At 41.0% G+C, this 11,945-nt stretch overlaps 1 protein-coding gene across 1 annotated transcript; it reads right to left on the bottom strand.

The window, feature by feature from the left end:
* Nucleotides 1-1,695: 1,695 nt before the first annotated feature.
* Nucleotides 1,696-5,997, bottom strand: hsd3b1 (hydroxy-delta-5-steroid dehydrogenase, 3 beta- and steroid delta-isomerase 1). Its single transcript, XM_049595112.1, has 3 exons — nucleotides 5,550-5,997; nucleotides 4,335-4,499; nucleotides 1,696-3,019 (listed from the first exon to the last, which is right to left on the bottom strand). The coding sequence occupies exons 1-3, from the start codon at nucleotides 5,698-5,700 to the stop codon at nucleotides 2,211-2,213; spliced, it is 1,125 nt and encodes a 374-aa protein (XP_049451069.1). The 5' UTR covers nucleotides 5,701-5,997; the 3' UTR covers nucleotides 1,696-2,210.
* Between the last annotated feature and the right edge of the window lie 5,948 nt (nucleotides 5,998-11,945).

The raw sequence follows: 11,945 nt of genomic DNA, 5'->3' as shown, positions 1-11,945 counted from the left end.
CTGGCCTGGCTGCCCGCTGGTTTGTGTGTGGGTAGATGTGTGTGTCTTTGTGTGTTTGTGTGTATGTGAGGAGGGGTCACCCTGTTGTGTCTGAAGGAAATCAATAATTAGCTGATTGATTGTTCCACTTTCAATACTCTTACGTAATCAACGCTCTCTCTAAATAAGCTGTAAACCACGCTGGGGAATTCCACCGCTTTAATTAACCAGTTGCTTCACTGTTGGCTGTCGCTGAATTATCTTTGTGGATCTTGAAACAGTTGTTGTGAATACAGAGCAGGCTTGTCTGGATCTTGCCTCTGGTTTTAAAATAATTACAGACCAAAAGTGTAACCCTTTCCAAGAAAAATAGGTCAAGGGTAGGTTCTGCAGTTGGCAGTCATTTTGTGTTTATCACATGGTGATTTAGAGCTGAATTATAATTAAGGGCTCAAAACAAAAGTATTAATAGAAACATTAAAGGGACAGTTCACCTCATAATCAAATATACATATTTTTCCTCTGACCTGTAGCACTGTTTATCAAGGTAGATTGTTTTGGTGTGAGCTGCAGAGTGTTGGAGATATCAGCCGCAGAGATGTCTGCCTTCTCTCCACCATAATGGAACTAGATGGCGCTCAGCTTGTGGTGCTACTGCTCACAGCGCTAAAAAATGCATTTGAAAAACTCAGCTGTCTCTTTCCAGAAATCGTGACCTGGTTACTCAAGATAATCCACAGACCTTGTTGTGAGCAGTTTCACGTGGGAACTATTTTCTTTTGACCAAACTACACCTTCTAACTGTATCATTGCGCAGAAGGAAGCGTGCATCTATTCATGGACAAGAGGCTTGTGACAGAGCGACATGTAAACGTTAATGCCATCCCCCTCGGCTGAGCTGTAACGTTAGCTAACTCAGTGGTGCTAGGTGAGCTGGCAGTAGATGCTAGCACAGAAGGAAACATGCATCTACTGCTAGTTCACCTAGCACCACTGAGTTAGCTAACGTTCAGCCTGCTCTCACCAAAAAAACAGCCACATAGGTCAAGTGTGCAAGCAGCTCTCTATGACCCAAACTCAAGTTTATTGTAAGGTGGTGCCCTGCGGTGGCCTCAGTAATTGTTACAGGAGCAGATGAGGAAGTTATGTGACGTTACATAAAAAGTCAGTGTAACGTTGTCCAAATTTTGAAGACGCCCATTCAAACAAATCAAACAAACATGGGACTTTCACCCAGGAGACCTGTGTTCGCATCCTTATGTTGTGTTCACACCAAATTTATATTGCGTTACTTGCACGAGTTTGAACGCTTGATTATTTTGTGTTGACTCGTTTCATACGTGCGAATAATTTCACTTCACTTCACTGAATCTATGAATGAACTTCCACCAATCTCTCCTGGGTGTCATACATCCCCGGAGGATCTCAGTGCTGATTGGCTATTGCAGCACAAATTGGTTGCTGGAGTTAAGATTTTTCAACTCTCGCGAAAAGCGTATGGCGCGAAATTGTGCTATTTGCTTCATTTGCACCACCTAATTTGCATCATTGGCATTATGTCTATTGCATCCATCACACCGCTTTGAGGGAATTTGCATCTAATTGTGTCTTTACATTCACTTCACATGTAAATCACTTGCGCACATTGTTTTGGAGGAGGACCCCGAAGAGTATAAGTAAATGAACATGTACAATGCGTAAGTTTTTTTTCTCCCCACAAGCTTTAATAGTGCACATAACAGGAACAACAGGTGATACTGAACACTCATTAATTGAAGCTACATGATCTAAACCTCTGTTTTAATGCTGTGTAGTGTAGCGTCTACCTCAAAACATCTCTCCTTAGGTTTAGGTAATTATCTGTAAATCCAAAATTAAGGAAGAAAAAAAGAACAGATACAGCTTATATACAATTAAATCCAGTATGTGTAGGAATGTGTAACTTTGGCGACTTCCAGTGGTTATATCAGAAACAAAAAAAGAAACGAAAATTATACAATATATTAAAGATATTAGAATAATTAGGCAGAAAATTACAGCATAATAAAATCCACAAATGAGGCCTTTAGAGAAACATCCCGTTTTTTAATGGATGCTTCATATTTATTTTCACTAAACTTTAGTTTTGACTGTTGCTGCAGAAAAAATATGTTATTCATGCATAAAAACACAAGCAGACATAAACTGATAATGTATAAACATAGAGTAAAGGACCTTAAACTTTTCACTAATTATTTAGCTCTTATTCTCTCACGCTCCTTTGGCAGCTCTGACGCGAGCCATTCAGTGGTGCGCCTGCGAGCTTCCTCCCAGGTGTATCTGGGGGTGTACCCCAGATCCCTCTTCGCCTTCTGATAGGAGAAGCTGAACGGCGTGTTCAACATGGTGACGAGCTGCCGGTTCAGTGGCGGGACGATGCGTACCATAGGTTGGAGCACCATGCAGACCATCTCCATTAAGAAGCAGAACGTGTAGAAGAGCCACAGCGGGTACATGAGCTTCTCTTGAATGCTGAAGCCCAGAGGTGACATCACAACGTGGTTGAAGTCTGAATAACTCACGGGAGGCGTGTCGTCAGCGATGAAGTAAACCTTTCCTCCGATGACGTTTCTTTTTTGTGGATCACTGAGGCTGCGGGCTGCTTGGAGGTGAGCCACTGCCACGTTGCCCACATACACAGGATTCACTTTGGCCTCTGGTAGAGACATGCGATATAAAACATCCTTGTTCTGTATCCCGTCGCCCATGTGGCCCAGCAGGAAGCGGCACCCCTCACCATAGATGTACATGGGTCTGAGGGCGCAGGTGGCCAAGCGGCCTCCATTTTGGAGCACCTCGCTGTGGGCCTGCAGGGTTCTCTGCTCAGCCTCTTTTTTGGTCTTGCTGTAGGCGAACTTCAGAGTGCAGTCGTAAACCGTGTCCTCGCTGCCTTTGATTATGGGTTCACGTTTAGAGTTCGGTCCCATCACCTCGATGGTGCTGGTGTAGATGAAGGACACCACGTTCTCTTGAATACACGCCTCCAGAAGCAGCTGTGTTCCTGCAACACAAAGATGCTTCTGAGGTCATACAAGGTAAAGAGATCTTAATCAGCTTTCGTACTTTTGTAACACCAACAACAAAGTAAGCAGATTATAGTAGGAAAGCTGCAGCTTAACTTTTTCTTTTTAAGAGGGGCTTGTTGGGAATAGAATGATTTTATGTGTTTTACTATCAGTTGTGTTTCACTATATAAGTTTTAGATGTGTGAACAATGAGAATAATGAGATGATTTCAGCTGATCTTAATGTGTTTGCTTTGCAGAAGCGGAGAAGTACAGGAGAGGAAGAGACATGAAGTCTGAGAAGCACATACCGCAATGCTTAGATAATTAGTTTCATATATGGTAAAAAGAATAGAAAGTGATGTACAGATAGTAAGGTACAGCACGTGTAGGGAGTTGTGTTGTTCTCTTGTCTTTCAAAACAGGAACCACGCCCCCACCGCCAGCGGGAAGGAGTCAGATTAACACGAGGCAGGGACGTGGTGTGGTGAAGGAGGAAGTGGAACTGCCAATGAGAAGAGGACAACGCCTCGCGTGCACAATGACACTCTGTTACGCTCAAATATACTGGGTCAGGGGAAGGACAGGAGGTCAGACTTCGTGAACTGACACACCTTTGTTGTTCGTCAGGGACGTGAAGTTGAGACCCAGAGCTCTGTAATTTTATTCCTTTACTGCTTAATAAACTACATTAACTGAGACCGAATATCTTCTCCTAAGAACACGTAGGACTGAGCTCACACATAGCACATTGGAGAGTAGGATGAGCCCCAAGTCCATCAAGCTGAAGTTGAAACTCTGAAGAAAGAAAGACAAAATTTAGTTCTGCTCTCTCTTTATTTATAATGTCTTGATATTTAAGTCAAGAAATTTAATAAATTCCAATCTTTAAGAGAAAAGAGTGAAGTTGGAGCACTGAAAGAAGTTGAAGTGGTTGTTAGAGTTAAAGTGTTGATGAATTCACATTTCAGTTGAAGTATGAATTCTGAATAAAGTTGAACTGTAAGTTGAAATGGAAATTAAAATTGCAGCACCGAAAGGAAGGAATTCAAGTGTCAGGTCAAGTCGAACTGCTCAAAGGAACTGAATTGAAAGCATGAAGTGTAAACACAGGCAGATGTAGCAGTGTACCATATCCAGGAGTGGTACTCTGATTCAGTCCACTTGAAAAGGGGGTCTGGAGCAGTGTTGACATATGTGTGATGACATATGATTTCTTGATAATTGAGTCAAGAAATTAAAATCATCTAATAAAATCCAATCTGAAAGTGTGAAGTTTCCTCATATAAATGCATTGAAGCGATGGCCTTACCTTTGACATTGACCCCGTATATCTCGCTGTACTCCACCGCGTCAAAAATGTCAATGATGGATGCGATGTGGAAGACGATCGATGCACCTCGACAGCTTTTTCTCAGGAAATCAGCGTCTCTGATGTCGCCCTCGAAAACGGTCAGCTTTGTGTCGCCTCTACAGTCTGACGCACAGGAAATCAAAAAGAATCTCTAATTAATTAACACAACACAAGGTTTAGTTACTTTATATAGTGCCAACATTTTATTGTGTCTTTTATTCTTAAATAGAATTATTGCTGCTGTCACACAAAAAGCTGGGAGTAGTCAGCAATAATATAAAACAGCCTTACAGTGGACTTCAGCTGTTTTAAAGTTGATCTAAGGGCTTGAACATTTACATAAAACTACTGGTTTCAGAATATTAGTAGTTAGTAGCCTATTAGTTCAATTTAGGGTAAGATTGGAGCACCAAAATCAATCTTGTATTTTTAATTATTAGTCTGTAAATGCTGCGTAATTTGGCTCTTGACAAAGAGATTTTAAAGGAATACTTCACCCACAAAATGATAATTTCTGTATCAGTTACTCACTCTACGGTCAACGAGGGCACCAAAAACTGAGAAAATTCTTGATAAATTGAAGTCATGGGGGCCACGTTTAACAACTATATCAAAACATTCATTTACAAATTCTCACGCAACTTGTGCAGTAAAATTCAACTCTCATTTATCCAGCTTTAAGCTCAGTACGTCCGAAACATGTGCAATTTCAGTAAAACCTTATGATTAAAAACACACAAGTACAATTAGCCTCAGGTATGGACGAGTAGCACAATGGCAGTGTTTATGTGAAAGTGTTTTAAATAGTAATGCTTGTGTTTGGGAAGCACTGTGCACACAACTGGATTAATGAGACTAGGATTTTTCAAGAGACAAATGTTGAACTGATCACTGGGAGCTGAAGTATTCCTTTAAATCTCAGTGACACTTCCCTGAAAAAAATAAGTTTAAGATAAAACTGAAACAAATCTAATATTACAAAGTGTTCCCATGATATCAGTGTTGTTTCACTGCAGCTATAATAACAAGAGTAAATACTGCTACATTCAGATCTAGGCTTAACTATTAGTTTTTTTTCCTGCGAAATGCAGCACACTATGGAGACAAACTTCACCCTATACTGTTTATATATTTCATCTGAAGAGTTTAATAAGAAGAACAGACAGCTTTTACCCTCCAGACTCTGTAAAAGCTGCAGCTGTATGTGTTTGTCCAGCAGTCGAATCTCAGCCATTCTCTCCTCCTCCAGCAGCAGCCTCACCAGCCTCTTTCCCAGGAATCCACCGGCTCCCGTCACCACACACACTTCACCTCTCAGAGACATCGCAGGTCAATTCTCTTGTAGTGGGCCAACAAAAAACTTCTCTTCCAGTGGACCGTTTGAAGAGGCTTTTTAAAAGAAAAAGTTCAAAGTGGAAAACAAGAATACACCTTTTGTGTTGCTGGATGTTTTGGGCTCTGAGCAACAGCACCTTCTGCCTCCCAGCTGCAGCCCTTTCACTATTTGTAAAGCCAGAAACTTTACCAGAAAAAAAAAGATTTGTTCCAAGGCAGTGTGAAAAAAGGGGACGAGCTCTGCTACTTCACGGTAGAATGTAATGCTCTGTGGAGCGAGACAAAATAAGGGGCTGTTACATTTTATGAGCCAAGGACAGATGCTGTTGGAGGCTGTGACCTGTTATTGGAAATAGCACCCTGTTACAGAGAGAGAAAACATGGCTGATATCTGGAGGTTAAGGGATTTCTTTGTGAAGATGTCCTCTACTATGATGAAGTAACTGGTATGTGGTGGAAGAAGTACTGACGTCTTTTATCTAACTAAGTAAAAGCAACAATACCACAATGAAAGAAAATTGTGTACATTAGTGACATTTCAATGTTGTCATGGTACAGCCAATTTTAACAACTTTATATACTGTTGGGCAGTTTAACATACACAACTCATCCATCCATTTTCTACCGCTTATCTGAGGCCAGATCACGGGGACAGCAAGTTGAGCATGTATTCTAGACGCCCCTCTCCCCAGCAACACTTTCCAGCCCCTCCTTGAGGATGAGATATGTAATCCCTCCAGCGTGTTCTGGGTCTGCCCCGGGGCCTCCTACCAGCGGGACGTGCCCAGAACACCTCTGACAGGAGGCGTCCAGGAGGATCCTGATCAGATGCCCGAACCTCTTCAACCGACCCCTTTCAATGCGAAGGAGCGGCAGCTCTACTCTGAGCCCAGCCACCCCCTGGAGGAAACTAATATCAGCCCCTCTCAACCGCAACCTCATTCTTTCGGTCATTACCCATAGGTCATGACAATAGGTGAGGGTTGGGATGTAGATTATTCATATGTCATAAATTTATCATGTTTTATGTATAAAAGCTTAAACTACTTACTCCAGCTGTAAGATAAAAAGCACAGTACTTCTGTCGTGCAGTACAAGTATAAAGAAGCAGAAAATGGAAATACAGAACAAGTTAAGTTCTCAAGTATCTCAAAGTGCCTCAGTTCTGTACATAAAGGTGCAATGTGTAAGATATGGACGTCTATCTTGTGAGGCAGAGCAGCCTGGTCTCAAAGACAAGCCGTCAAAAAACATAGCTTCAGCAGCTTAACAGCGACCAGCAGCGTATCATGCCGACATTAAAGGACGGCTTTTTTCGTAAGTGTCTGACGCCGCAAGTCACTGCCTAACCCAAGACAGCTTCTGTTCCAGTTGGCTGATATTCAACACTTACTGTAACTTCCACTTAAAGAAGATTATCTCCAAGTGTTTATGCCGACACACTGTGGAGTGTTTGAGCAAAACTCAGCTTTAACATTGCTGATTTCCTTAATGAACACTTTGTTTATCTTGAACCTCCGAACCTCCAACAAAAGACGACAAAAGGAGACATTTATTTACACAGGCACAGACCCTTTTTACAGCTTTGTTTGGAAACTCAGAGGAACAGTTTAATGAGGCTCATCTCAAAGGGAAGATGAGTAGATCAGATCTCCAGTACATTAACTAAATTAAATTCCACTCCTGACAATGGTACAAGGCCAGATCAGCCAAATAAAACAGATTTAACGTTTCAAGGTGACATCTGTCAGCCAGCTGGTCGAACATGTTTTCTCTTACAGTGATGAATTATAGTTGACCATGCTTGCGTGATGCTCTGCTTAGCAAGTGGTGCACTGGGTCATGAGTGTGTTGGAAACTCCGAGTGCTGCAGGGACTTACCCACTCTTATCAACATCATCATGTTTATGAAAATCCATTTTCTCCACTTCAGTTCTTAAACAGGACCCTAAAACATTCATTCTCTTATGTTGAGCTTCTTTTGAGGCACTTTCCTGTGTAGATGATTTGTTTTGTTGTCCTTGGTGTAGCAGTCGATATCACAGCTGTCTGTTGTCTTATCCAGAAGGTAAAGGATGAGATCTCACATCGGTAACATCATTCTCTTGCATCAGATGTACCAAAGAGTCTCAGTGTCTTCATGTGTGTTAATGTGCTTTTAGACTTGCTGTTGAACTTGCAGGTTTTCTTGTTACTCACGGCTGGTATTGTTGTCGTCTTGTGAGTGTGTGTGTGTCATCATGGAAAATCTTAATGCTGGTGGCACCTGTTGCAGTGGGAACCACCATAGACACTACAGAAGCTGTTTTGAGTATTCTGCTATGACTCTCTGTCTGTGGATGGATTTCGTCAGCAGGATAACATCGCAACTGTGCAGGATGCAGTATCAAAACTATAAAGGTGTGTATCTGAGGTTAAAATACAGGCCAAGTTTGGGACATTGTTTCAGCTATGGGGCCAGAAACTGGGGCATAGGCATTTGTGCTATATTTAGGCTGTTATTTTGCAAGTGTTAGTGGAGCTTTCTGTGGTTGGTTTTGAATGGTGGTGGCTGCCAGTCATTCATCAACATGAGAAAATCAAGTCACCAGGCTGTAAACTCTCCTCCTGCCAACTTCTAGCCACTCAGCAACTAGCTGGCCAGGTTGAGGTTTTCAAATGTAAACATCAGTAAACATCAAGGAAGATTAAGAAGAAATGGACACCAGCTGAAATAGCCATTGTACAGGCACTGGAAATAAACTGGACACCTCTATGCCACATCACTTTCCAATGGAATAACATGAACTGTAATATCCTCTGATTCACTAAAACTTGGCCAAAATCCTGGACAGCTCCATTCAACCAGGAGGGTCTTTTTCTATAGGCTGATCTGACAGAGCAGAGGACTCTGGTGAGAAGAGGAGAGGAGCCGAATAAGGATTGGGGTGACATTGGAAAGTGAGGTGCTGTCCAGTTCCTGCCGTGAATCACTGCTAACGGCAGCTGCAATGTTCAGGAGGAGCAACCTTGCGGCTGTCTTGTTGAGGTCCAGATGTGCGGACAGTCAAAATATTCCACAGCCAGAAGCCATGTATTACCAGAACACAAATTACAGAGTGATAAGTCAAAGGAGCTGATGGGATCACATTTCACTGGAGTTTAACGTTGTATAATTCCATGTGACAAATAAACAAATAAATGATTGATTGATTACACACTTATGAACACATAGTCATGAATATAATGTATAATTTCTGCCTATATATGCCTATAAATCATACTCACTGGACCTTTTAAAAAGCTGCATATACAAAACATAACAAGTTAAACGTTTGTTCGTCCATTTTTATTCTCATCAGCGACATCACTCAGTTTTATTTGAAAAATTGAGTTTCATGTGATAGTGTCAAGCCTAAATTAGAAAAGGAATTTCCAGTTCAAGTTGAAAATCAATGAGTCATGCTGTCATCTCATGATTCAGTGTCACAGACCTCGAGTATCATTAAAAGCCCATATAAGCCACATTGTGAGTTTGACACTTGGCTACGATACAGAGAATTCAGCTGATTTATCTCAGCTTGTGCATCATCATGATTACAACGGTTACACGGGCAGTTAAGTGTTAGCAGGATAAAGTCATCGTTGTTTTTGGTCTATTTCTGACATGCATGCACAGTGCGAAGGACTCCAAGGCCTCTATAAATATTAAAGCATGACCACTACTACAGATTAATCTGAGCAAATGAATGATTTGTGCGCTGTACAAATCATTCATTTGCTCAGATTAATCTGTAGCTTTCTACCTTTTTCATCATGAGATCAACATCCCTAAAATTAAACATTTATCAGCATGCACCAATTAGTTGCTTCACAGGAGGCTTCTTATGAAAAGAGACCTGCCAATGGTTGAGATCTCAGTGTATTCTGGATTATACACTAATGAAAACATAGTCATGAATATGATGTACCATTTCTGCTTGTATATCCCCCTAAATCCTACACTCTGGACCTTTGAAACACTGCATATCGATATGTATGTATATACAAAACATAAGTCAAACGTTTATCCATCCATTTTTGTGTCACAGCTCGGCACTCTATGACAAATATTTTGTGTCACTTTGTGCAGGCACCGCTAGCGCCATAATGACACCATTCTTTGACTGGCTAAGTCGACACATAAAACTGTAACTAAACTTTCTAAGAACAGCATGAAAAGTGTAAATGTACTGATTAAAATTTGTAATTTGTTAGCAAAAACAATTTGTTAAAGCCATCATTATCAACCAGCTCTCCTCTAAGGTAAAAGAAAATTATTAAATTAAAAACACACTTTTCTGTAAAGCTAAAATGGAGAAACGAACAGTGAATGCAGCTTATCTACAATTAGACCCCATATGTGAAGGAAAGTGAAATTTTGGCAGCTCATAGTGGTAATATAGAGTATGGTCATATTAGACTCAGTTTTTTTTTTCTTTTTTAGATATTCTTTAGGGCATTTTTAGCCTTTAATGGATAGGACAGACGATTGTGAAAGGGGGGGGGGGGAGAGGGAGTGACATGAAGCAAAGGGCCACAGGCTGGAGTCAAACCCGGGCCGCTGCGGCAACAGCCTTGTATATGGGGCACCTGCTCTACCACTAACACACAGACACCCCAATCTTGGTGGAAAACAGGTGTGTAATGTTGGTAAAGACCTATCCACAGCTGGAGGTCACACTTTGGGACCATCGTTGTTTTTAATTTATGTTTAAAGGAGACCGTACCAGTAAAATGATCATTTGTGTATCAGTTATTCACCGCTTGTTCCCACAAATTCATGAGGAAAATGTGACGTCCAAAGAAAATTAAACATTGATGAATTGAAGTAATCGGGGTTCACGTTTAACAACAACTGTCAAAACATCTGTTTACAAACTCTCACAACTCATGCAGTATAATCAAAGTCTCTTTCATCCAATTGTATGCTCAGTACCTCCCAAACACATGCATTTTCGACAAAATATTACAATAAAAAACACTTCCACCTAAGAGTAGCACACATGTGTACCCATGCACTCTACTTGGCCACAAAAGACTGTTTGTACTGACCGGTTTTAAATTGTGACACTGGGTTATGTGGCTGTGTGGTGGAAACTGTTTTTTTGCAGGTTTTTAATTCACGCCAATCAGTACTAACATGATTGTGAAAATCCAGAATAACATCTCCTACATTTCACATTCACTAAACCTTCAGTCTCCAGAAGCTGAGCGTCTTCTGAAGTACTCCTCTGTGTACATTGATGATTTACTTCATTTGAATTTAAAACTGCAATCAAGTACAAAGAAATTAGGTCACGTCTCACATCTTAAAGTATAGTTAAAAGACAAAAAATGTACTGCTTTAGTCATCTTTTCCATCCTATCTCCATTGTAGCTGTCTGTCCTTCAGTATTTAACCTAATCACCAGAATAAATGTTAGCATTGTGTAACAGGGTCGATTTTGTACCTCTCCCCTTCTGCTGTTGTACTCCACTGGAGAGGTAAGCGACATTGCTCTCATAGTAATTTCTATGCTTTAGCGCTTTTAAGCTGTTTATGATTTTTTTTTACCTCCTGCTGTCAGGTGTGTTTTCTGTGTTTTATTGTACTTAGCTGAATGTAACATGGCTGCCCTTTTGCTGTTGCACTCTATGAGTGAGGGGCTCAAGTTATATGGTTGTAACTGACAGAGGATTTTGTTTTTTACCTCATGTCAGAGTTGTCAGGAATAAACGGAGATCACCTGCAAAGATATCCACGGTCTGGGCCTCTTTATGTCAGCACAACGCAGACAACACACCAGTTGCAATTGTACGTTCCTGCAAATCACCGATAAATTACATTTGTACGTTTTTATGGACCAGATATGTTGAAACTTCTCAATAACTCTTCAGTAACTCTGTGGTCAATGCGTTAGGTTTAAGATCATGTTTGGGCTGGAAAACACTTCTGGTGGCACTATCCTGGCAGTAAATGCTGTGATGTCTCGATAAAAAACTTTTTGTGGCACAACCCCTGCTGAAAACACATTCAAAATCAACCAGATTGGTTGTTTGTTGGTCTTATCCAGATAACACACCATCCACCATCCCCTCCTCCTCCCGATGACAAAGTCAGCTCTAATACTACATCTTACACACTACATTTAACAAACATTGGCATGAGACATATGAAACGTGCAAATGTAACTTATGAGTGGTTTGCAGAAGCGTACAAAGACAAAATTGTCC

Source organism: Epinephelus fuscoguttatus, linkage group LG13 (genome assembly GCF_011397635.1).
Source record: "Epinephelus fuscoguttatus linkage group LG13, E.fuscoguttatus.final_Chr_v1".
Lineage (NCBI taxonomy): Eukaryota > Metazoa > Chordata > Actinopteri > Perciformes > Serranidae > Epinephelus > Epinephelus fuscoguttatus.
Note: the sequence above shows the minus strand (reverse complement) of the source record. Positions and strands in the feature narration are given on the sequence as shown.